At 40.5% G+C, this 26,449-nt stretch overlaps 1 protein-coding gene across 2 annotated transcripts in view; it reads left to right on the forward strand.

Annotated features, from left to right (window-relative positions):
- The first annotated feature begins 309 nt into the window (after positions 1–309).
- LOC123962412 (FERM domain-containing protein 5) overlaps positions 310–26,449 on the forward strand; it is a 29,440-nt gene continuing 3,300 nt past the window's right edge. The window contains exons 1-13 of one of the 2 annotated variants that reach the window (XM_046038517.1): positions 310–387; positions 13,294–13,398; positions 15,556–15,598; positions 16,744–16,822; positions 18,647–18,744; positions 19,488–19,611; positions 21,407–21,494; positions 21,670–21,758; positions 22,377–22,440; positions 22,550–22,632; positions 23,608–23,682; positions 24,708–24,776; positions 24,978–25,084. In XM_046038517.1, coding sequence (XP_045894473.1) covers positions 382–387; positions 13,294–13,398; positions 15,556–15,598; positions 16,744–16,822; positions 18,647–18,744; positions 19,488–19,611; positions 21,407–21,494; positions 21,670–21,758; positions 22,377–22,440; positions 22,550–22,632; positions 23,608–23,682; positions 24,708–24,776; positions 24,978–25,084 — 1,030 coding nt within the window. In that variant the 5' untranslated portion in view covers positions 310–381. Of the gene's footprint in view, positions 388–13,006; positions 13,399–15,555; positions 15,599–16,743; positions 16,823–18,646; positions 18,745–19,487; positions 19,612–21,406; positions 21,495–21,669; positions 21,759–22,376; positions 22,441–22,549; positions 22,633–23,607; positions 23,683–24,707; positions 24,777–24,977; positions 25,085–26,449 lie in introns of those variants that run through there. The other variant, XM_046038515.1, reaches the window with a different exon arrangement.

Consider the following 26,449-nt stretch of genomic DNA (forward strand, 5'->3'; position numbering starts at 1 on the left):
AATCAGCACCATGTCTCCCTTGAGGAGAACAAGCTAAGCTGCATGGGACTGAAACTGAAGGTCAGCTGAAAGAGATCTCAGCTGAAAGAGATCTCACCGCTGCCTTTGAGACTTCAACTCAACTTCTGGAGATTCATCCTAAGAAGCTTAGTTTTTATTAGCTGTGCACTCAGATTGCTCTCAAAATGACAGCTTTTAATTAAGCGTGCAAACCAATTAAGTTATGTTCCTCTTTGTTTTCCCAGTGGTCAACCTCGGACAAGGTTAGCGGTAGGGGCGTCCACTGTCACAGGGTTTGTGCTCAGATTCACATGGCTCTCTAGTTTAAAGTGAACAAGATGAAGCCATGTCAGCTCATTGAAAACTCCTGTCAAGCACTCCATGCAGGTGATTTGTACACACATTAACCGTATCTGTCACGGCTGGGCTGGCCATCTCCTTTCATACACACACACACACACACACACACACACACACACACACACACACACACACACTTCGAGACCACCTCTATCTTTAACAATAATTTCTGTTTTGTGTATGTAATACTTTGTAAACCTTGAGGACATTTTGGCACATCCAATCATTGATTTGTTGAATATACTACTGATTCGTTGTGGAACCATAGTCATCCGGTGATATCGGTGATATCATTATATATAAATCTGTGTGCGGTATAATATTTTGTTGTTTTCCTTAATCTTTGCTAGTCTAAGCATGTAGATGTCGAACAGAAGAGGCCCGAGAACGGAGCCATGGGGAGCTCCACATCATTTTTACACTCAAAAGTAGTCCTTCAAATAGGATTCAAACAAGTTTAGCACTGTACCAAAAATCCAGCCCAGTTTTCCAGTCTGTCTAGTAATATGTTGTGGTTGACCATGTCAAATGCAGCAATGAGACTGTCATTCAAGACCTTAACAAAAGCAGTCTTGGTGCTGTGCTGTGGTAAAAATCAAAAACATCAAAACAACTGTTCAGGGCTAAGAGGGTGTTAAGTTGTTAAAAAACAGCCTCAATTATTTGATAAAAAAATGTAGTATATTCTTTTCGAGAACAGAGAGCAAAAACCGTTCATGGGACAAAGTTCCTCATTAAAACATTGATCAAACAAAAATATTTCCAGTTGGTGTCCAATTTAGCTCTAACAGTGTCAAGGATTAGGAAATCATGAGACTCCTACTTGAAGCCTCATAAGTGACACCACAGTAAATCTCTAAAATAAGCTGTCACTCCAAATCCACAGACGACAACTCAACGGCACTTTTTAGCTTGTCCTTCCTTGCTGTCACAGAGATTACATCAGATTAAATTAAACAAGACAGGGTTCAGAGATTTTTGTAACATTACTCTGTTATATGTTAAAGCAATAATACATTTGGTCTTTTCTGAAATCAAATTATTTATCTCATTTTAAAACTTGTGGTGTGTTTGGATGTCTTGTTGCAGACCTAAAATACTTGAAACGTTTGTTTAAAAATTTTGGGTTAGAACTGTAAAATGGTCATGACAGTTTGATGAGGCCTAATGGCTTTGTTACAGTACAAGGACTTGCTACAGTGTCCTCTGGGAGTTTTCAAAGACTCACTTTTATAGGGCACTGGAGAGATCAGCGGCATTGAAATGGCCTTTTGTTTCCCAGTAGGCGATCCAATTGTGTGTGACCAATAAGATTTCCTAATTCTAGCCATTACAGTAGAGGCTGGAATTACTTGGCTTTAATGAGAGCTGCTGACTTCCTGAGGTTATTTGACCTTAATGCAGCCTCTGATAATAAAAGACTCCAGGGAGTGTTGTTGCCAGCGGTTTAGACATTAATGGCTATGTGATGTGTTATTTTGAGGGGTCAGCAAATTTACATTGTTTTGTTGTCTTATTTATTTTATGCAGATGTAAGTGTAGATCGATCATAGACTGTATAAAACATGGATGTGGTGTCTGTGACGTCCGTGGGAAGCTCAGTATAGGAGCAGCTATGGGAGTCTCCTGCCATCGTCCAACTTGGCAGTGCCTGGCTCTGGCTAATCCAAAAATTGGCAAAGAAATGGAGTAATATGCTTTAATATTGGGCATTTTAACATGGGGGTCTGTGGGGATTGACTTTATGGGGAAACCGTTACCATATTTACTCTTGCAACTGAATTTTACGAAATCATTTATTGGGAATATTATATCTCCCTTGGGCCTCCATTAGAGCGTTGACACACAGGGGCAGTGGTGGTCCTTTCACGCCTGTGTGCACAGGCAGCTAGTCTCCAGGGCCAAACAGCTTACTGCATTTTTATGGCTGGATTCACCACTGGAAAGTGATCTTTCCTTGGGCTCTGGAGACAAAGGAGAGGGTGAAGTGGCACCACAGAGCACCCTCTGCTCAGCATGAGATGGTTAAAACAGCCAAAGGGTGCCAATCCTGAGAAATGAAGTTCAGCATCTTTCCACCCCTCAGTCAGCTTGTCTGCCAGTCACACAAGTACTGCTCTTACACCATATACAGACCCAGACATTCAGGAAGTACACATTACAGTTAATCAGACAAGTACTAGGAGTGGTTACTACGGAGGGCTAAACATACTCAGATTCAGAGTGCCTCTGGCATGCTGGAGTGGGAGGTCATCATAAGTACTAAAGGCACACTGACTGAAATTCAGGCATCACTTTAGTGAGGGGGCAACTGAATGTAGTTTACAAAGAAGCACTACTTGTATGAAAAGAATAATATATTTGTCTTTATCAATATATCTACCTATATAGATAGATGGCCTATCTATCTATCATCTATCTTTTCTCTGTCATCTGTCTATCAAGAACTTATGACAAACCCTCTAACTACAACAAATACAAGACATCTTTGTTCTCATCCTTTGTGCTCGCATTGATCGTGTCCAGCTACTAAACAGATTAAAATGTCTCAGTCCAACCAGATAGCTTTGATTTAATATGTTAGGTACGATATAAACGAAAGACAATCTAAATTTTCTTTCATCACAGATTTTGCCATTCTGGTTCTCGGTTGACTTTCCAGAAACTTAATTATATCATGATATCTATAAATATCCAGCTATATAGAGATAGAGGATTTTATCCATATAGCCAACTCCTATTATGTACTGTTTTTGCTCTATAAAGCAGTAAAGATGTAACCAGAATATAGAAAATATCAGTAAATTCACATTTTGTGTTTTATGATAGCAAAAACAAGAGTAAGTTATTTTTGGTTTACTGACAATGACTTCCTTAGTCCGCACTGCAAAGTCAAACTTAAAACAGGTGCATCTATCAAGCAAACGCTATTCCATCTGGAAGTGACTTCATCAGCAGAGTTAGTAAAATCAAGTATCCGCCTTCTCACTACAGAAAAGCTTGAATTCTCTCAAAAGTATTCTGCTGCCTTTGGCTCTTCTTGCTCACTTTAACGTCTTGCCTTTGACTTTACAGGAGCAGAGAGAGATAAAAAGATTTAAATTCTACTCCACCACCTATAACCTTTAACTAAGGTAATAAATTAGTCAGAGGTGTTCAAAAGCTCTTAATTATGCAAAATGGAAAGAGGCTTTCACCACAGAGACCTTTTATCATTGTATCCATGATCTGCAGATATACCATTGAGAGAGACACTGAGGGCAACAAGAAAGCAGAGCCTACATCTACGCGTGACAGTCAAGCATTTTGATTGGTTTAATTGGCTTCCTTCTGAGCAAACAATACAAACAGTGACACCAAAGCTCAGCCAGACAAGAACCTGCTCCATTACAATGGAGCTCTTCGTAAATGTCTGCCTCATAATTTCACTGTTGTTTACATTCCCGTACCTGCAATGAAATAAGACATAAACAAGTCCCATCATATAGTCATCTGAAGCTATTTGTTAAACACCCTAGACTAGGTGATGGGCCTGTCATCACCTCTCTGGTCAACGCTGGTTCTAGGCACTCAGACGAGTTGACTGTTTTGGACAAGGTAGCCTCACATTAGACTAACTTAATGTGACAGAGGAGGAGAGAATCTTAGGAACAAAAATAAATGTAGATGGAGCTCTGGGGCTTTTTCTTCACTGCATCCCAACTGAATCTGAAGTGCAAAACTTTTCTTCTCAGGTATCCAAACACAGCATACAAATCAAAGTCATTGTTCTGTATTCTTTAGGAAAAGTGTGCAAACTGCTACGAACAATAGTCATTTGCTATTCAAGATGCACTACACTTTTCCCATGTAGGTTTGATTCTATTAAAACTTTGTCAAATCTACAGGTAACATGGCAAAAAGGTAATTCCTAACTGATGTTTTCTCCTGTGACTTCATATTCAATCAGCCTGCTTGACAAAAATAGAAGAGGCTGCGGCTGGGATATCTCTATTCAATAATGATAGAAAAAGACCAAGAATTCACAAGGGAAATTACAGTTTGACAGTAAAAAGAGAACAGTGTCTGTGTGAATTATCTTCTTCTCAGAAAGCCATTTTCTTTCTGCCCTCTACTGTCTTGTTTTTCACTGAAGATCTGACAGCACACAAAGCTTCAACCAGCTGTTTTGTTTGTGTCAACAGATTCTTTAAGTAGTAGCAAGAAAGGACAGTTTTGCATGGAAACTGTTAAGTGCGATGAACAGGAGGAAAATTCAAAGTCTCATTTGAAAGCAGAGTCAGTAAATGTGCAGATGAAATGCTCTGACACAGGAATGCAATCAGAGTTCATCAGTGGGGATCGTGAAATGAAACCAGCGAGTGTGCTCCCTCACAGAAAGAGGTTTCGCATTATCAGTATCGCTAATAATCATGCCAAACAGAAGGTTTCGTGGTCATGGAACAATTAGGCCCAGTGGGTGTCCACACATTTTTTGGAGATGGCAGGCTGGAGAGAAGGGGCCAGTGGTGAAGACTGCTAGGTAATCTCCAGCTCCCTTTGCCTGAAAGGGGGTTAGCACTGGCAAAGAGGATGAGGCTGGAGCTAAGTGAACTGGTCGCCTCATTGTTTAAAAAAAGCCCAAAGCTGTGACACTGTGGAAGTTGTAGCCTGAAACCAATTAGAAGACCATGTAGTGCCGCTTTTAACAGTAACTTATCACAATTAACCTGCTTGGAAATAGCTTCTGTTGAGGTTTAATGTTATTAAATGACATTTATGAAATGGTTAAAAAACACTGAAGGCTCAGAGGCATTAACAGCTGCCTCTGCCAAGAAATCCAATAGTGTAGTGCTTATGGCTATTACACAGAAAACAACAGACATTAGTCAATGTGTGAATGAGTCTTTGCCAGCAACTCAAATGTGCATGTCTGGTACAACGCGTCATGCCTGTGGGCTAAACCTAGATGCATGCTGTAAGACTGCCCAGTTCTCATTTCATGTGGAGGTTAACAGTGCATGAGAATAAATGTCAAGTCTGAGGGGCTGATACTGTCTGAATTAGCGACACTGAGTCATTGCCATTGCCCGACAGCCTTTCACTACACTGGGGACCGTACTGGCGTGTCACCACTGGAGCTGTGCAAATGCCAAAAAAATGAAGCATTGTTTATATGCTAATCCCAAGCATGACACCAATTGTGCTGCTCATTCTGTTTTGGGGGTATTTGTCACACTTTTTAGTACAAAAACGTTTCTGTTGTAGAGAGGGGGAACAACTCCAAGCTCACTTAAAATACATGTAGTAACCAGGGATATGGATAGTACAACATTTAAGTATTTAGCTGTCCAACAAAAGACAGGGTGAATTGTAAGTGTCATCCTTGCTTTGATTTTTTTTAAACCTAGCTCTGCACATTGGTCTACACGGGGTATATTTTGAAATAGTTGTAACCACAATGTTCAACTGTATATGCAGCTGAGAGATGTGTTCAGAGAACCTATTTGAGCCAGGCTGTGAAATCCATCACTGGTGGGCTGATGGACTAATGACCCAAATCTTCATTGAGAACGATATTAATTTATTCGTGCCTGCAATACGGCGCAGAGTAATTTAGGCGCGACACAAACCACTCCATCAAACGCGCATCTTAAGTCACTTTTCAGGTGCTGAGGGTACATCCTGTCAGTAGCCATGTATGTACAGAGTGTTTTGCAATAGCTATTTATTAATGACAGTGAATGCTGTTATAAATGTTATTTATTTTGGAGTGATGGCACTGTGTTTGTACAGTCATAAGAAGTTACTCCTATACACACTAAATAATAATAATAGTTAGTCCTATACCAGTCTCCAAACCTGCATAAACTTTACAGGATTATGTTCTTCAGGTAAGCAGTGCTGCAGTGTGGCAAAGGTGTCTTCCTAATACTGCATCTGTATTTTTTTTACTTCTTAAGCTATTAAATACTTTTCTTTATACCTTTATAGCTACGCTGGCATCATGGTTCTGTGGATGGCAATATCTGTCTGTCGGTCGATACGCCACTTTAGTTTCAATCTCGGAAGCCATTGGCTTATGTCTGATTGTGATTTAGCCTCTGGGGACAAGGGACAATATTTCAGGGCTTCCAGGGTTGCCAGCAGACATCTGTATAACAGATATCCTGGCCAAGACTTCCTCTTCCATGCTCCATTCATTGCGTAGTCCATTTAGCAATCTCACAACCTATCGGCTTTTATCTGACGACAATTTGAATGCACCTATATTTTAAAAGAGCTAATACATAGCTAATGTCTAGGGTTCTGAGATTAATAAAAAGCTAATATCGTCAGACCATGGCCGATGGGTTCCGAGACTGCATTTAGGCCAATGCGTTCCACCTCTTTTACTCTGAACACAGACTGTTTGCCTGCATGCAACCGACACCCACTCAAACATGAATGGCCTATAGATGGACTACAAGCAGAAATCAGAAAGCTTCTGATACCAAAATCTTGTCCCTTGCCTACAGATTCTACATGTAGATATCTGTTTATAGAGATTACTTTGGTCTAGACCTAAATATCTCAACACATGTTGGGATGGATTGCCATGACATTTGATACAATTATTCATGTACCTCTCAAGTTCAATTGCAATGACTTTGTAAATACTTTGGTTTATGACCAAAAATCCACCAAGCTAATCTAATTTCTACCAGCCTGTATGTTGTGTTCAGTGCTAATCACCAAATGTTAGAATTCCAACAAAAAAACAATAATGAACATGCTTCTCATCAGCATGTTAGCATTGTCATTGTGATCATGTTAGCATGCTGGCTGTGAGTACAGCCTCACAGAGCCGCTGGAATGGCTGTAGACTCTGGTTTGGAAACCCATGTAACTGGTTAACTACGAAAAGCTTTGCATTATGCCTGTTTAAGATAGCTTCTGCCGGTCAAATGGAAGAAGCATATGCATTAAAAATGTTTCTTTGTTCGCAAACAGTTTTAAAACCCCCACAGTTATTAGAATTTGCTAATGCAACACAAGTAATTTCTTAAATCCTGTAACAGCACAAGTTTTAATTTATTTTTCTTACATGACTTCATCAAACAGTTAATCATCACTTTGAATTTGACTGTATTATCTACTATAATTACTTAACATTCTGTATCCTAAAGCAGTAGCAGACAAAGCCAATGACTAAAATCTCATCTTATTATTGTGGTTCCTCTTATCACATATTGAATAAGGTAACTAATGAACCTCAAAATGTTACTGTTGTCCAATGTAGCATGTAGAATTTAACTAGAGGATAACAATTGGCCTCATTTTGCAGATCTCTGAATCAGTTCACTCGGCTTTTATTTGTGTCAAAGTACAGTAACATTGCTTTGTTGAAAACCTGCCAGCAGTGTCAAGCAGGGTTACAGCTAAACACATCAATTATAAATAATTTTTGAGCGGCCTTGAAGAGATGCCTTGGCATTTTGCTGAATAGAACATTACTCTCTCATGAATTTCACTTTTAATTCCTTAAATGCCAACTCACATTTCATCCATTCAAACTATCTACAGTTGAGAAGCTTTAAAAAGTAATTATCCATATCGCTCCATCCACAGCTCTCCAATGCTGTACTTATTCTCTTGATTCCTTACATTTCTGGGGCAAATCCTCGCACATTTCCATCGTGTTTTAATGGCCCACTTTTGGTCTGGTGAGATTGTACTACAAACTGTTTCTCCAGTTCATAGCATCATCTTGTATGAAGACTCATTACAACTGCATCTCATCATCTATTCATGTTATCTTGTATTAATGAATTGCTTGAAAGAAACGGATGTATACACTTGTTTGTAACTTATAGGCTTTGCACTTTAGCTGTACTGTTCCTCGAGGCATCAAACTGACATCGGGTGTCAATGTTGTCATGTCCCTTTAGTGTCCGTATTTCATGATTGATGATTTAGAATAGTCTGAGTGAAGCTTTTTAATCACTCTTGAGATATTCTGTCACTATCTATTACATGTTCTGTGTCTCCTTTAACTGCCCAGGGTTGCACATAAGTTAATAACCCTATTTAAGAGCTGCCATTGAGCTGCTACAATAATGGCAAATGTTTAACCATAAGCTGATCAATTGGTTCCACACCTTGGGGAGATAAGCCATTTAGTTTTATTGCATTTTATGGAGTATTTGGCCTCACCATTTCTTTAAACGTATCATATGATATCAGATTAAGCTTGTAATTTCTTTCCCTCCTGCTGACCAGTGGATTCCTGTGAGGCTGATATCGTTGATTAAGTTATTTCCTCTCAGAAATCCCATTTTGTCCTCATCTGGTCCGGTCCTCCTCAGCTAATGAGTGTGATAATTGTTGGCTGGTTGTGGCTCAATGGGAGAGGGAAGTTTTTAAGAGTCTTATATTAAAGACACAGACCTCTTTTTTTGCTTTCTGTTAGCCACTGAGTTAACTGGAGAGGAGTATTTACACGTCGTGTATTGGTTTGAAAAGTGTATGTGTGTTTGTTAAGTCAAATACCATTTTCTGAATTTCTGCATGTTTTTATCATATTCTCGGCAACACATGATTAAGATGGCGATCATGCTTAGTTTAATCGTTCTGCCAGTAATGCTGTCTTACTCTCTGCATGTTTAACCCATAACCGTACTGAACGTCACATTTATGGCACAATCAACAAATAGTGTTGACTTCAATCACAACAAACAAGCAATCTATTAAATATAAAAGATATAGTGTATATATTTTAATATTTTTAAACTCAAATTCATCCTCGTGTATATATATAGGCCTATATAGCAGTACATTTAAATAAAAATTGCACAATACACTACTTAAGAATTCATTATTCAATTTTACATGTAACTATGCGATTAATCGTGATTAATAACACTGATTTTACAGTATACTCTAAAGAGAGCTTCATATTAACTGTAAGTGGGTGTGAGTTGGCCTTTGTGTGCTCCCAGTCCCAGCTGATATGGCAAGGTCATGACTTGAACTCCATGCAGCTCGGTCAGGAGTCTGAATCGCTCCGACACATTAACCAGTGCGACCACTCAACCTCCTGGGAGTAAAGAAAGAAATCATCTCAGGTTTTCTAGGTACCTTTAGCCTTACACTGCTCACACACACACTCCATCAATAGCATCACATTCCCACTCTTCACTATAAAGTGATACAATATTTTATTAATGGTCTGTGCTCCTGCGTTGACATGGAGACCATTTCAATGATTAATCTGAAAGGAACGTGTCCATTGTACACCAGAGGAAAGAGAACCACTGTGTTTTCAGCAAGAGGCATGCCAGAAGGATCTTTCTAATTATTTTGTGTGTTTCTCAGATGCCCATCAGCCTGCGAGGGATGCAAACACATTTGGTTGTTGGTAACATACCATGATGCACAGTGTGTGACTGAATTAATTCTTGGATGGAGATTAATTGGTCACAAAGTATTTCAAGCATATATATTGAAATCGTTGAGTATTAAATCTATTAACAAATTGTTTCCCAACGTAGAGATTAGGACCCCCCATAATGGGTCACAAGATGAATCAAAAGGGTCTAACGTGGTTGGAAATAAATTAAAACATCTTTCTGATTTGGAGCAAGCAACCAGGAACAAGCAGCCCTTTATAGACTGTGTTGATAAAGATTGCATTATTGATGAATTCTGGATTTTCAGAACAAGACTGATCTTTTCATGTACTGTACATAACATTTGTTTTTTGAATACAACCTTCTTTTTATTTTTTTTACCTCTATTGCCTCAGCATCAGGCAACATCTCTAGAATGATTTCTCAACAGAAATCATTCAGTAATGCTGTTTGAAGTTTTATTATTTCAAAATTTTTCTGTATAACAGGGACATTTGGCAGTGACAGGTGATCTCCCTAGTGAACAAATCCACCCCCATTGCAGGCTTGTTGTTACTTTTGCGCAATCACAGTTGATCCTATTCTTCTCTCACAGTTTATTTATTCACTTTTGTTATTCGTGGGGAGGTTATACAAGGTTCGAGGTTGTGCCTATTTATTCAACAAATGCAACACAGTGGGATTGAATGATGTAAATAGGGTCACACTTGGTAACCTGGTTGTTTGAACACTCCTTTAAACCAGCTATACCTTTTGGAAATCTGTTGAGACTCCTGTAGAGCTATATTGAGATGCCAATCTAGGCGAAGAAAAGGTTCATTAGTGTTAATTAGAAATTTCAGGACATCCTTTCTCTCCTGCAATCACCTCAATCTTGTAATTAGAGAGAACAGCGGGGGAATAATGCAGCTGTGCTCGGCTTGGGGCAGAGACGGAGGTAGGGGACACCGGGGAGCAAGAAAGGGGGGCAGAGGGAGGGAGTGCTGTTGAATACTAACAAACTTTCCCTTTGCTTGCAACAAAAGAACAGATGTCTGTCCTGACTCAGTGTGTCCTCTTTATACAGAAGGTTTTTTTTTAATTTGTGGTTGCCTTTTTTGCTCCCTATATATTTACACTCTAATAACATCACAATTTTTTAGCTTTCACTGTGTCATTTTTGTATTTAAGTGCATACATTCTGAAGATCTTTACTTTAATTTAGATTATGTAGGATCGGCAGATTATTTTATACATGGCCAAGAAAGAAGGATAAATGTGGAATGTGATCCTAGCGTCTTCATTTTATCGATGCCCCGTAAATTAGCAGACGCGTCAGATTGGTTAGCGATGTTACAACAAGGGAATAGTCTCGAAGTGACAGTGGCAAGCATCCATGAAGCCCTTCAGTCTCTCTACACAAAGGTCAGTTACCTCCAGTAGCAGAGCTCCTATCGCTATTTGGTTACGGAGAGTCATGGCAGTTAAGGGACATGCCCAGCATCGACAGGCCTTTGTCCTAATGAAGTGCCTGTTATGTGCAGCCTGAGTAATGACTTGGAGGAGAGTGCTGCTAGTGACACTTTTACTTGCCGTCACAGGGTAAACGAGCAGGGGGAGAGTGGAAGGAGAGGAGTGAGACGGCCTACTTGCTCTAAAACCCTGACCTTAGCTGACCTCCTCATTAGTCAATATGAGCTGTTCATCAGCCTGCAGCTAACATGTGATTTAGACATGGACATGAATAGGGCTGTGTATCGTTTTAAAATCTGTTTTCAGTGTGAATGTAACACAAATAGCTAGCCTGGCATTCCTCTTGGTTTTATGATTTTCATGGGGCGTTATCAGTGGGTGTAGGGTAGTTAGTAAATTAAACTTTGGAAGTTCAGCAACACTTTTTTATCAATAAAAGCTTTAAGTGCAGTTGTTCTTCTTTTAGAGAAAATGTACGGTTCAGTTTGTTTAATAATGACATGCTAGTGGATTCAACAGAAGCAGTTGCACATCAGCGGCAGCCATCTTGGTTGTTTATGAAAATCCCATAACAACTTGCCACCCTGTAAACATAAGTCCAATAATCACTCTGTTTAAGCTCTGTTTTGGTCTCCACCATTTGACTCTTTCTGCCAAAAGCTCAATTTCTTCACCAGCTACCTACAGTGGGTTCATATGAGCTTTTTTTGTTGTTGCTGTTGCTGCTGCCTGGAGTAGATGGATATAAGGTTGATGAGAGAGATGTGAGTAAACAAAAATAGTGAAGTTGCGCGCCTGTGCCAGAAAATCTAAACAATGGGCTTGAAGACGCTAAAATGCTTCATAGAGCTGAAGGGAACTGCAGAGGCAAACGACACCTTCCACATTACACATCGTCATTTGTCCCGTTGTTCAAATAAAAATGTAGATTAGTACAACTTTAACAGACACATGAACACACATATAACTACATATAACTACAACAGAACAGAAACAGCACTGTAGGTTTAATATTTGCTGTGTCCCTGGTATTAATCACATGATTACACCCGTCTTCCTACCTCATCCCATGCATCTTTAATGGCACAGAAGTCAAGCTGCTGAAATGTCAGACAGCAGAGTTTTACTTATTTAATTAAAACTATTTTGAGGTATGTGACCTCCCAAAAGACATGTTTCTTTATGAGATCCCCTATTGTCAACTGACTGAAAATTTCAGTTTAGCCTATTGAGTTTTTTTCCAAATATAATGGTACAGTTTGAGTTTTCATGTTTTCTCATCAGTTTAACTTGACAGACTTAACAGACTTGATCCTAACTCTTCACAGTGACTGACACTGATTTGCACTGTGTGGCTGATTAGTCGAAGTTCTGTCACTTATTACTCTAGCTGGCTTATGGCTTAATGTACTTAATTTGCAAATTATATCTGCATCCGTCATAGGTGTATACAACTCTTCCAGAGGGAATGCAGTTGATTATGTTAAAGAACAGAACTTAATTTGCATCTGTCCTGCCATCTTTTGAGAAGAGTCTCTAAACAGTGAATGCTACAGGACCTTTCAAACAGTAATATGTGCTACTGTTGGATCTCTTCAACAAAATCTGTTCTAGTCTGATCCAAATGTTCTAGTTTGAGCCAGGATGTTCAGCAGCGTCATACAGATACATTGTTGTGAATGGAGGAGGACGCCCAGGCTCCTATCTGTGCTGCAGTGTACACAGTGTTTCTGTAAGGGAAGCTTCCTCATGAGGTTCAGAATGCAATATAAATAAATGCAGTATTAGCTAAACCCCAATGAGATCTCAGCATATTTAATCCATCCTCTCTTTGAGCTCCTCTTTTAGCTGTGGACAGGGTTTATTCCAGACTCTTGGGATGGCTCTGGCTGAGTATTAATATTGGATGAATCTGAGATATCTCTGGCAGGGTTTTAAGAAATCTGAAGCACATTCTGCTTGCAGGAATTATTTCTCATGTTTGAACTCAGGACAGTGCCTTTTCTTTGTTGAATCTTTTCCTGGCCACATGTTCAAATATGTTTGTGATTTGTTGTCTTGGGGATGGTTGCTGAATTTGTGTTGTTTTTTTGGTTCTCTTCTATTACAGCGGGATGCAAAGGGACAGTATCTGTTTGACCTCATTTGCCATCACCTCAACTTGCTGGAGAAAGACTATTTTGGCATCAGATATGTAGATCCAGACAAGCAGCGGGTAAGTGTGTGTGTGTGTTTGTGTGTGTGTGTAAGGGGTTACTTACTTACTTACTGTGCATACTTAGGCACAATGTGTATTTTTAAAAAGTAAAAGTAAAGTATTTTTTAAGAGAGACCTAAGAAAAACATCATATCCATTCAATAGTACCCAGTACAGTACAGTACCATTCAGGCCAATGTCCCAAAAGAAATCACAAATGTTAAAGTGATCTGAGATATTATTGTTTTCAAATCCTTAAACTCTTCAGGAGGATGAGAAAACTTAAAAAGTATAAAAAGTATTGTGCAATTTATTCCAATATTGTTTTGTATAATATAGCATTCAAGTTTAGGGCTGCAACTAATGATTATTTTAATTATCATTTAATTTTCTCGATTAATCAATTAGTTGTTAGGTCCGTAAAACTGTGATTATCTAAATAGTATACAACTATTCCATTAAACAACTATTCACTTACGAAGACCACCCCTGCGAAGATGTAGATTTGAAAAGATTTATTGCTTATGATAGAGCTCGAGGTGGGATCGTATGGAGAGTACGGATCGAGTGCCCGGATGGGGGCTGAGGGATGGGGGAGAGGGTCGGGGGATGATGGTGAATGGATGAGTGGATGGGTTGAGGGGAAGACGGGTGAGGGACGAGGGAGAAGAGTCCGTGGGGATGAAGAGCAGACCGGTGTCTGCATCGTGAAGTTACGGAGTTGAACTGGCGGAGTTGAGACTCTGGGTGGGGGAGCCGTTTCTTCGTCAGCGGACGAGTAAAAAACCCCCGGTTCCTGTAAGCAGACAAGGGGAGAGAAGGGAGCAGGGAGAGAAAAAGCAAAAGAAGGGGGTTTGGGTGGGAGGGATGAGAAAGCTGAGTCAAGGGGAGGTGTGCTTAAATACTTGGTGTGTGGAAATTAGGTGAGTTCAAGGCGTGGTCTTGGTTCCCGAATCTAGTTTATGAAACTTAATATTGTTGCAGCTCTGCTCAAGTTTGTGATTAGTTTGAAGTAACCAGTCTTGTCATTAGGTATCATTTGTGCTGGTTTAAAGGAATAGTTTGACGTTCAGTACGGAGCTGGAGCCTGAAGGCAGTTAGCCTAGTTTAGCATCAACACTGGAAGAAAACCACAAATTGCTGCTTTTACATTTATGTTTTTTGTCTGGATTAAACAAAAAAGCTACAGCAGGCTAATTAATGAGCCTTATAGGTTCTCTGTAGGCGTACATTTGAACTTTCCGTCAGACCAGCTGTTTCTACCTGCTTCCAGTCTTGATGCTAAGCCAAGCTAAAAGCTTCATATTTAACGCACAGGAATGAGAAGGGCGTTAATCTTCTCATCTAACAAAGTTTGAAACCTTGTTATATCGACTGCTTCCAATGTTTTACAAGTATAAGTTGTTGAATGTGAGCTCAGAATGACTGCATTGCTTTGTGTCAATATAAAAAAAAATATACATTAATAACATATATTTTAAAAAATGGATCAGATTTGATTTACTTGGAAGAGTGAGAGTAAGACTGTGGTCCAAAGTGAAAAGCTGTGTTCTTCAGTTTCTCTTATTCACGCCTCTTTCAGACTGACGGTTATTCCATCAGGCTCTTCTGCTGGGAGGCATGTAGCGAGCACTGCTTGATTCATAAAGTATTCACATGTTCACAGATCATGTTGTAGTCCTGCAGACAACAGCCAAGTCCTGCTGATGCTGCATTTCCCATGCTGTCACTCAGGACTATTTTAGTGGCTGTTGCCGTGGGTGGGTTGGGTTGGCGAGAAGGCAACCTGGGAAAAAGATGGAGAGAGAATATGCTCCCAGAGAGAATGAAGGGTCTGAATCTGGCTGTGGACACACAGAGCCTGTGTAATTGTCACCACCGGTAGGAACTAACTGATGTGTAATCAGCCCTCTAAGAGACCTCTGCTGTCATGCTTTCAAAAGAAAAGCCCACAAACTCTTTATATTCAATGCAGCTTTGGCATTGTGCATATTGTTCGATCAATGCTGTTGTAGCACCATATGTGGCATGAACAGGTTTCTCCTGAAAACTGTCAGTAGTAACAGCTGAATGTCATGGCAACTGATATGAAAGTGTCGGCTGAAAGATTTGTTGTGTGGGTTACTCAGAGACATTGATTTCATTGCATTTATCTTGTTTATCTTTCTAATGCAGCACTGGCTGGAGTTCACCAAATCAATTGCAAAGCAAATGAAATGTAAGTACTTTGAGTTTATCTTAATTTTGGAAGCTGGGCGATTAAATCCTTCGTCTTATACATGATGTCGGCACTGATGTTCATGAATGACTTCATATATCTGAGGAGTTGATTTAGCAACAGAAAATGAAACAGCGCGAACACTGATAATTGATTAACCATTTAAGTCATTGAAGTACTTTATTATTTATTTATTTATTTCCGTTTTATGCTTCTTTCTTTTTTGTTCACTACGTTAGGCAAATATTGTGCTTTTTTTACACACAAAACCACATATGAGCTTGTTATTGAATTGAACAGAATTAGCAAACAGAATATGAGGAAGTTAAGAATAGCTCCACCTTGATCAACTACAACATTAAATGCAGGTTACAAGTACCACTGCAGCAGTAAAAATAATCCAATAATATACTATACAATATTAAAACATTCACGGGGACCATTTTCTTTATACTTTAATACTTTTGACACACTTTGTGTGTAACATGTTTAATGCATGATTATTACTTGTAATGGAGTATTTTAAAACAGTAAGTAAATTATTAAGTAAATTATCTAAATAAGTGCAACTTTTGTCATAACTTTAAATTCAATGCTTTTTAAATATTTAACCAGAAAAAAAGATGCGGGTGGAGGGCGAGTGTCATTATTTGTGACATTTTACAGAGTAAGTGAGACAAAATAAATTAATTATTATTAATTAATTATTAATTAATTATTACTATTTTGAACAATCACTGTTATATTTATTTTTAGGAATTAAGTTTTTTTTAGCTTTCTTATGTTGCTGGCCAGATGTTAAAAAGGCAGCTTAGAAATAGATAAAATGTCATATCTTATAAAATTAATATATACACAATAAATAATGCCACCGTATAGCATGTGGTAGATAGGTACAACCCAGAGTAAGTTAGTAAGTAAAGGGAAAGAATAGCAGAAGACTGATCAAGACAATCAACTGGTTGCTGTACCAATAAGCTTTTAGATATTAGAGTACCCTTTGTTGGTGCCAGGCATTTCATCTTTTAATTTATGAGTCTCAAAACAGTTTGGCTGTCTCCCTCAATCCCCTATTGATTGTTTAATCTCCTACAATGAAAAGATTCCAGTCCATTTCTTAATTGTTTTGTGTTTGTTTCTTCCAGCTCAGCCTCCATTCACCATGTGTCTGAGAGTCAAGTTCTACCCTCCTGAGCCTGCTGTTCTCAAGGAGGAAATCACTCGGTATGACCTGCTGGTGTTGCTTTCAACTTCATGAGTTGATAAGGGTCTTTTTTTCTCCTTTTCTACATCTTACATCTCGTATCACTTTTAACAGTAAGGGACAGAGACTAAATGTTTATGGAGGCACTTCTAGTAGTTGTGCTTCAACATTTTTAGACAGAGCAAACATGTCTCCTTCTAAAACATAATTAAAATGCCTGAGTACTTTATTGTCTAAAACATTATGATAAATATTACACAGAACACAGTTTGCAAGAGGAGCAGATAGAAATGTAAAAGCCTTCCCTAGTAGCTTAGTCTCCAGATTTCTGTGTATAAATGCAGATGTCTTTTTTCCATGGTAATTCCTAATAAATGGGGTCCATAATGTTTTTTTTTCAAACTAATTTGCAGAAAGGTGAAAGTGGCAAATGAAAACTAAGAGCGAACAGCAGGTTTATGTCTGCATGTACCCAATGTATTCATCACTGACCAGAGGGAGAGGACGCCGCTCTCTCTCCGAGGTGTAATGAGATGAAATGTGCACCACATGTAGAGTGTGCATAATGAACAGAGCGGATAGAGGAGATAGGAGGGCAAAGGGTGCTGATTGAGAGTGGAAAGGAAAAGGAGGGAATGAAAGGCTAGAGAGGTGGGGGTAAGGTGGGGAGAGAGTGATACATGATGATGAGAGTGGAGAGGGCAGACCACAGAGGGAGGGAGAGGGTAAATAATCAATCACATACATTCAGTAGGGGCTCACTCTTGTCATATTGTGCAGGGGTTTTTAGGGGAAAGCAAAATGCCATATTAAAAAGCTAAAGACATCTTTTCTATAAAACATAGTGATGTCTTTGTTATTATAAACCACAGCAGGCATTTTGACTTGACAAAGTAGGAAAAGCACAGGTGTTACTAATAAAATTAACAGTGTTCTATTCGAGTGTCCCAATAGGCCATGACAGTGTGACAGAGTGTACAAGAAATGTCAAATAAAGAGGAAACAAAGAGAATTAATAAGAAAAGGGCTCTCCAGGTGCACGTTATTTCACTCAACTGACATTTAGTTACTACTTTACTAAGTACTGTAAAACTGAAAAAGGGGAAATAACTTGTGAAGTAAGTTTTTATGTATAGTACATATATTTTGTAATACAGTTAAAACAATGGGAAATGTCAACAATTTTTTATGCATTTCTCAGCAAAGGAAGCACAATTTGCATTTGTGAAAATGGCCTAGATAGAGGGAAGCATCTCTCTCTGGCTGATTGGGGAAAAACAATGGGATGCATGTCTTATTTCCTGTTCAAGACTGGGGAGGAGGGTGTAAAAGAAGAATTTTAATAGTCTCACTGACTGTGTTGTTCTTACCTCTAGTAATAATAAAAATATTGATGATAATAATAATAGTCATCAGCATCACCATCACGATATTTGCTTCAGGTGTTGTCTCGGAGTAAATTCATGCTTTAGGAGCTAAATTGGTTGGGTGAGTCTGAAACTAGGCTGGAGGCTTCAAGAGAAGCACATTGTCTGTGGCATTTTTTGCCCTCAGGGCCTCCTATCCTTTTGTTCCCTCCAAAACAAAACCATCATTTCAGCTAAATCATAAAGAAATATTCAAACCACCCTTAGGGAACATGAACTCAACAGCCTCGGAGGTTCATCAGGTCTATTGTTTTGCTGCTCCTGCTCTGTCTTGTCGTATTATTTTATTCCATCTGTGTTTTCACTGAGCAGTGTAACTGGATGAGTGGTTTGGTGGGTATTTATGAAAACCATCAGTATTCTTATAAGCAGGCCTGTCAGAGCGTCTGACATGATGTTTGTCCTTTGCTTTATAAGATATCTCGTCTTCCTGCAAATCAAGAGAGACCTCTACCACGGTCGGCTCCTGTGTAAAACCTCGGATGCGGCCATGCTGGCTGCCCATATCCTTCAAGGTAATGGTGACAGTTGGAAATGACTTGCACCACTCTCTGCTTCGCACTGTGTTCACAACCTCTGTTTTACCATGCCCTGTAGTTCACCAATCTGATAAATTCTGCCAGCCAAACAAAAAGACTTTGATGTTGAAATAAGCCAAATTAGGGGAGAATGTACATTGTATTGTTCCTTAAACAATATGCCTGCAGTGCGAATTTAATCACGCATAAGATTGTCCATCTTTAGTAGGCATTTCATGATCATCGGATGTGAATTTCCATACTGAAAACGGCTCTAAAACATGAAAGGTTATTCAGTACTTAAGTGACTTTCACATTCTGTAATAAACAAGAAATAACACTCAATTATAAAGACTTTGAAGTAGTTATTTGGCATCTTATCATCCTTTCACCACATGCACCAACACAGACATAAACACAAACCTGCATAAGGTATGTTGGCACAGCTAACATCACAGAAAGTGCAGTGTTTGAGGAGACACAGGTCCTCTGGAGGAGGGGCTGATGAATTAAAGATGGGCTGCCTGGTCAGCTCCTCTGTGCAGACAGAAATCAGCATCAGGGTCATCCGAGGGAGTGCAGTGTGCCATGAAGGAACACAAATAATCCTGGGCATGTTCATCCTGTCTCCACTGAGACAAGTACCGCTGTGCTGAAAACTGCAGACAGCATTTTAACTTGTATTTGCTCTGAATGTTTGTGAATATGTTTAACATTTCACTTTTTGTCTGCTCCTCCAGCTGAGATTGGTGATTACGACCCTGGGAAGCACCCTGAAGGTTACAGCTCCAAATTCCAGTTCTTCCCTAAACATTCGGAGAAGCTGGAGCGCCGGATCGCAGACATACACAAGACAGAGCTGATGTAAGAACCAAAATATATGTACCACCACTATCAGTCTCTCTTGTTTTCACATAACTGCAGATCCTACACTCATACAGGCTGAGCAAACACCAGGCTTCCTCTGACATTTATGTAATTGACTGCAGTAATGGGCACCATTTGTCTGGATTGGGTTGGCCAGACAGATTATTGTCGCTTATTTGAGCAGATAGTGGAGAAAAAAAGCACTCTCTTCTCCACTATCCACTCCAGTCAGATTGTCTTGAGCTCATAGCCTGCCCTTTATTATTATTAACAGTTATTAGTGATGGGTCCTAGCCCCAGCTTCAACTGGCAGAGCCACAGATCACAAATAGAAGAGTGCACTCTCGCCAGGCCTAGTATCACCAAATGGTGGATGAATAACAAGCCAATGTGATATTTTGTGTGTTATCACAATGCCTTTTTGTGTTTTTCACTATTTAGTTTACACTAACTTACATTGCGCAGAGAAAGCGTGTCATTTTACGTGAGAATTTTGTGGAGCTATTTGTGTCCCATGTGGAACCAAAAGTCAACATTGACTTTTTAACTTAATAAACTTATGTACCATATTTAACTAAAAGTTAACTAGGCTAGGGTAGGCAATTTATTTCAGAAGAAGTATTTATTAAATTTGTTGAAGTTCTCTTTACATCCCTTTACAGTTTAAGTGCCACCTGCCCAATCCGCATGCACAGATTTTAACACCTTTTACGACACTGCCCAACCCTAACCCTAACCTGACGCGCATGCTCAGAATGAATCAGGCAGGCGGCATGGATCGGGCAACCCCAATCACTGCGCCTGAAAATGTGTTTTGGTGGACTGGCTTTGGAGGGAGGGCTGAAGGGAGGATACTTTCAAAATCTAGCTGTCTCTTGCTAGTTCCTCCAACGTTGCCTTCCCTAGTTTTAACTAATGTAACTAATGAACTTACCTACCAACCGGTATAAAACAGACCAATGAAATAGGTTTTTCAAAAATCGTGAATCACCGCAACCACGAGAGGTCCTTGAACATACAGTTATGAATGTGCACAAAAAATATTAGGTTGATGGGCTCTGTTGTATGTGCGATTAGCTGAGGACAGATGCACACACACACACACACACGACCTAACGCATGATGCCTGGCCGAGATAATAATGACCAGTGGGAGTGATCAGATGGAGCAGGTTCATGCACACACACAGACAGAGGCATAAAAGCATGCTGAGAAGTGTTTGTTTCACACGCTGACCCATCCAGCAACCACAACTGATTCTTATTTGCACTAAACCAAGTACTTTATCATTTTTTAATGTGGAGGAGCCTCTGTGGATGAAATGCTGTTCGTTTAATGATGTACAGTGAGACACAATAGAGGTAGAATGGCATCAACAAAATCCAGTTTTGATGCCATAGGAGTGGAACGACAAACATCATGAGACTCTGCTGCCCACTAGTGGTTTCTTATTTCTTCACCTCTGTGTAAACACAGTGCTTCATTATGAATACATTGATTTGAAGGCCTGAATGTAAGTAACTGAGTTGAAACTGAGATAAATAATAAGTGATTTTTGAATAAATCATCCCACATTTTCATTGCCCCTACTGATGTTTTGTTAATGTTTGGTCTTGTTTGGGAATAACCTGTGTCTGCTTCTTTCAGTCTCTCTAAATTGATCACATCATCGGGAATTCATTTGTTTGTGCCTCTCTCAGAAGTGTTTGGCCTTTCAAAACGTTTGTGTTGCATTTTGTTGTGCTTATGGTGGACTGACACAGATGTTCGGTGTGTTGTTGCTCCCCCTCAGTGGACAGACACCTGAAACATCAGAGCGAAATTTCCTGCAGAAAGCCCAGATGCTGGAGACATATGGTGTTGATCCGCATCCATGCAAGGTTTTTCAAGCACTGCTGTACTATTTTTAGATAAACATTTAAAAAAAACTGTTCTGTCCTTGAACATTGAGACATTCTCATGGGATACATACAGTACATGCTAAAACATATGTATGATTTATGTTTTTATTTGTGTTTAAATGTGTAGTTAAGTTATATTTGGAAATTCTTTCAGGATGTGTCTGGGAACCCAGCTTTCCTCGCCTTCACACCATTTGGTTTTGTGGTGCTCCAGGGAAACAAGAGAGTTCATTTTCTCAAATGGTGAGCCAAATGTGCAGCATTCTCCTATGTGAGCCAAAGACAGCACATGACATAAGAGAGGCAGAAAGACATGTTCTAGATGCAGGGCGTTCTACATGAAGCAGTATGTGCACTGCAGCTGGCTGTACAGTCACAGTCAACAAAGCTCATGCATCTGCCTCTACCTGTGACAATACCTGGTGGCTAGCATGTGCACAGATGGCTAATTACACCAGCAATGGACCAGGACTATAGCTTGATACCAATATAATACAATAGTAACATGCTTTATTGACAAACTGGAAATGTATACAGTATGGTGCATTTCTTTTTGACATTTGTTTTTTTGTCTGCTTACTTTCTGAGAGGTTTCCTGTTACAATATTTAATACAGACTGATTATGTTTGCAGTATTCATACTGGCTTTATTTGTTTGCATTCAGCAGGGCTCAGGTTTCCCACACTCTCCATTCGCTGTCTGCAGGGAATATAATCAGTTATTTGTTTTGTCAGCCGAACATGGAGCTCCGTGGCTGTTTATGTGATCTCAAAGTGGCTGTCATGAATATTTAAAGAAGCTGTGGCTTTCTGTATCCGCTTGCAGCATGTGTAACTGTTGCTGCGCTCTCTCCTGGACAGGAATGAGGTGACCAAACTGAAGTTCGAAGGCAAGACGTTCCACGTGTATGCAAATCAGAAGGAGGTGAGCGCGTAAATTGTTGGACTGTTGAATTGTTGTGGAGGGCGGATTCTGTATCAGTTTGTTATATTTTCCTGCACGTTCTCTCATTTTCAACGTGCAGGACGAAAAGATCATCTTGACATACTTTGCGCCCACGCCGGAGGCATGCAAACACCTTTGGAAGTGTGGTGTGGAGAACCAAGCTTTCTATAAGTGAGTCCGCAAATTTCTTCTTTCCTTTCTAATGTTTTATCTTCCCCCGCACTATCATGATCTGCATCCTTGAGCTCTGTTGGGCAGGTTACCGTCACGGTACCTTGGTGTCCTTAAAAGCCCTTCTCTCCAGGTTGTTTCTCAGCGGGAAAATGAGGTGCGAGTTGCCTCTGACCTTTGGTGAATGAGTGTGCGCTGACACGAGACTGCAAGCACTTCAGCCCTCCTTCTGAGATATAGCTCCCCTGTCGCAGCCATGAATAATAGTGCAGGTCCTCTCTGCTCTCTCCAGCTGAGAAAAGGTGATTAAAAAAAAAAACAAAACTGTGAGCTCAGAGGCCAGGGAGTTGTGTAAAATGAGTTGGGCTAATGGCTCAGGTGATGAAGGGTGTGTAAGGGGGGTGAGGGGGTTAGCAGATGGAGAGAGAGAAAGAGCGGACACAGGAAGGGCAGAGCTTAGCACACACATTGATGGAGTTAATATGATGTGACCTTTAGATGACTCTCTGAAGTGGCAGACTGATAATATTTTATCAGCCTGCCACTTATTAAGATCTTACTATAATGGATTCTGGGGAACTAAAAGGCAAGATGACATGTGATTAAGATTATGTGTCTTCCGGAGAATTTCACTTGAAACAATAATGAATGAAACATTAAACATTAATGTCTCACTTACTATAACAATATAAACATATTGAATACTGTATGGAGCCATGTCAAGGATGCAGTCGCTACAGTGCAAGGAGAGGACATGCATCATTTAATTGCAGGGTATTTGATCCTAGTTGCTGCTCTTGTTCTGTGATTCAGGAAGCAAAGATTACATATATTCACGCTTCAACAGTGTGATCATATTAGGAGCATATTCTTATGAGTGTGGAATTACATACTAATGGTTTCCCTTGCTGTTTGCCTTGTTTATTTAAGCATTAGGCTTCATTTTCTCTCTTTTTTTTCTTCCTTTTCCATCAGGCTTGAGAAGTCAAGTCAGGTTCGAACAGTGTCCAGCAGCAACCTGTTCTTCAAGGGCAGCCGTTTCCGTTACAGGTAAAGTACACGACAAGACAGTATGACTGATGACAGGGAGGGGAGGACACTGCAGAAACCCCCCCAGCTGGAAGTGGAGAGAGGTGTTCCCAGAAGACGTGGCCTCCTGGCCTTGTGTGCTGTAACGTCAGCCTTCTGTTGCCCGGAGGACAGGACTGATACCTCACCAGATAGAGGACACGGAGGGGAAAATGAGGGGGGCTGATCACATAAGGCATTATCACCTTGTATGAGCTGTTGTAAGACCAAGATATTGTCCTTTATTAGCGGATCAGTTCACCCAAATTATATAAGAAAAAAACCTCACTTAACTTTAGTGGCATCTATCCTATGCATGGTTTTTGTTTTATTTGCTGAAACGTTAAGATATCAATAGCTGAGATTTTTGCCTCCAGAGGTGAATGAAATTTAGTTAGAAGTGCTCTGCACTGAAAAATGACATTAACATTTTTAACTGCGACTTTTGTTGGAACTACTTTATGCTAAGGAAATAGCCCTTATGTGGGTGGTGGGAGAACATAGATATGTCAAAACCACAGCAGTTAAAACTGAAACTCTTTAAAATACTTTTTAATTTGGATGATCTGCTCCTTGAAGAACATATTTGATAATTGGAAGGTCAAGATTAAATGGATGGAAAGAAATGTTGCATTTAAAATATCTGATAATATTCATATATGGAGAGACATACTGCATATATGGCATATGAACTGAAATCACAAGCCCAGTCAGTTAAATGTCGAGTTTATCGTTGAAGGGCAAACATGATCATTGTTTTGATATTTTTTTGCCTGCAGGTCTGTGTGTGCATTTGTCTGACTGGAGGTAATTCAGCTGCACAAAGCTGAATTCACTGGGTTAATTCAGTCATGACGCTCATGTACTGTACTCATCCACTGCAGTGATGGCTTTCATGGCATTGGGTGAAACAAGGGTGCCCGGTTGTGTGTGTGTGTGTGTGTGTGTGTGTGTGTGTGTGTGTGTGTGAAACTCATCCTGAGCATCGTCTCTGTGCTTTATAACAGTGGGCGAGTGGCAAAAGAGGTGATGGAGCAGAGTGCCAAAATCAAACGCGAACCTCCAGAAATACACAGGTAGAGTTGTAAACTCAGGAGAGGTCAGAATGTCCTCAATCAGATTTTTATTTAATTTTCCTCCATTTTCTTAGGCACCAAGCTACTGTAGATGTCTTTATATCAGCAGCACCTACTGGCTACAGTATGAGTAACCTACGCTCGGAGCTGTCTCTCTGTGCAGTGATGTTTGTGCATTTGTATCTCTATTTGCCTCTGCAGGGCTGGCCTCGTGCCCAGCAGAAGTTGTCCATCTATCACCCACGGGCCTCGCCTCAGCAGTGTACCGCGCACGCGTCGGAGAGCTGTACACATATCCATCATGGAGGGTAGGTAAGGAGGGTGAGCTTCAACACCATGCTTCACCAGGCCTAAGCAAGCAACAAATCCCCTAGCGGCCATGGAAGTGCCGAGGGCATAATTTGTTTTTTTTCTCAAGATGTCACATGTTCTTTAGAGGCCTTACAGTGAGCATGGTATTGTTTACATCATACGTCATTCTCTTTCACTGAAACACATAATTTGTTGTTTCAGTACTATCCAGGAAGCAGTTATAATCCCACTCTTCCGATACAATGATGGATAATGGTGTTATTGCAACAACCAAGCTGGCACAACATTTTTAATGGATCAGGGAACCATTAGTCCTATTTGTGAGAACTCCTCCCCTTCTTGAGAAAACACACACACACACACACACACACACACACACACACACACACACACACACACACACATACATGCTGTACTGTAAAACGAGCCATTTGACCCAGTTCATGCTTACAGTGCCAGCGGGGCGTGCTGCAGGTGTGTGCGTCAGTCAGCCTGCTCCACTTCAGTGCAGGGTTTCAGAGCTGTGTGTATGAGCAATTGTGTATTTGTTGTGCCAACACAGTGGCCGCTAAAGTCACACATTCAGCCCACCTGCAGGCCCGGAAACAAAACAGGTGGCCTCACTTCCGCTGTTACTGAGATGGATGCAGCAGGCGTACTGTCCTACATGGCTCTGGTTAAAACCAGCAGGCAGATGCTTTGGCCCTGTTTGTCCCTGTCTTTCAAGTACATCTCTTTGTACACTGGGATAAATAGAAGTCAGAAGTCGGAGTTCAAGAGAGCCATATGAGCTTCCCACCCCCAGGGTGTGCTGACTGGGTATCTTACAGTGGTATTAATACCCTAGCTGAAAATAGCCTAGGTCTTCTACTCCATGTATGTCACTGGCCTGGGTGGGGCCGCACCAAGCCAGACTGCTGCAGAAAACCACCGTTTTACCTCGCACACTCCTCCCCTGCATACTGCAACTAAGGCAGAACTCTTTGGTCTAATACACACACACACACACACACACACAGTGAGACTGTGGCCTGGACTCCAGGACAGGGACCATAAGGACGGGATAAACACGTGCATGCTGTAGCCATGGTGAAATGTCTGATCCGTATCACCACCCGGGTGAACGTCCACCTGCGTATGATCAACCACTGCTACCGGGATGTAAAGGTTCGCGTGCTAAGCCTGGGGCCTCGCATGCTGGGCAAGGCCCTGGGCGTCCTGCCCCTCTACCCTGCCCTGACGGGGCAGCAGGAGTCTACCAGCGTCACCCCTCTTCCTGGCACTCCGCTGCCCTGTGTTCAGCAAAGCAACCCTCCAGGTAAACTCACCACAGGGCCAGCCAGGGGTGTGCTTTACATGGA

This window comes from Micropterus dolomieu, linkage group LG22, assembly GCF_021292245.1.
Source record: "Micropterus dolomieu isolate WLL.071019.BEF.003 ecotype Adirondacks linkage group LG22, ASM2129224v1, whole genome shotgun sequence".
In the NCBI taxonomy this organism is placed as follows: domain Eukaryota; kingdom Metazoa; phylum Chordata; class Actinopteri; order Centrarchiformes; family Centrarchidae; genus Micropterus; species Micropterus dolomieu.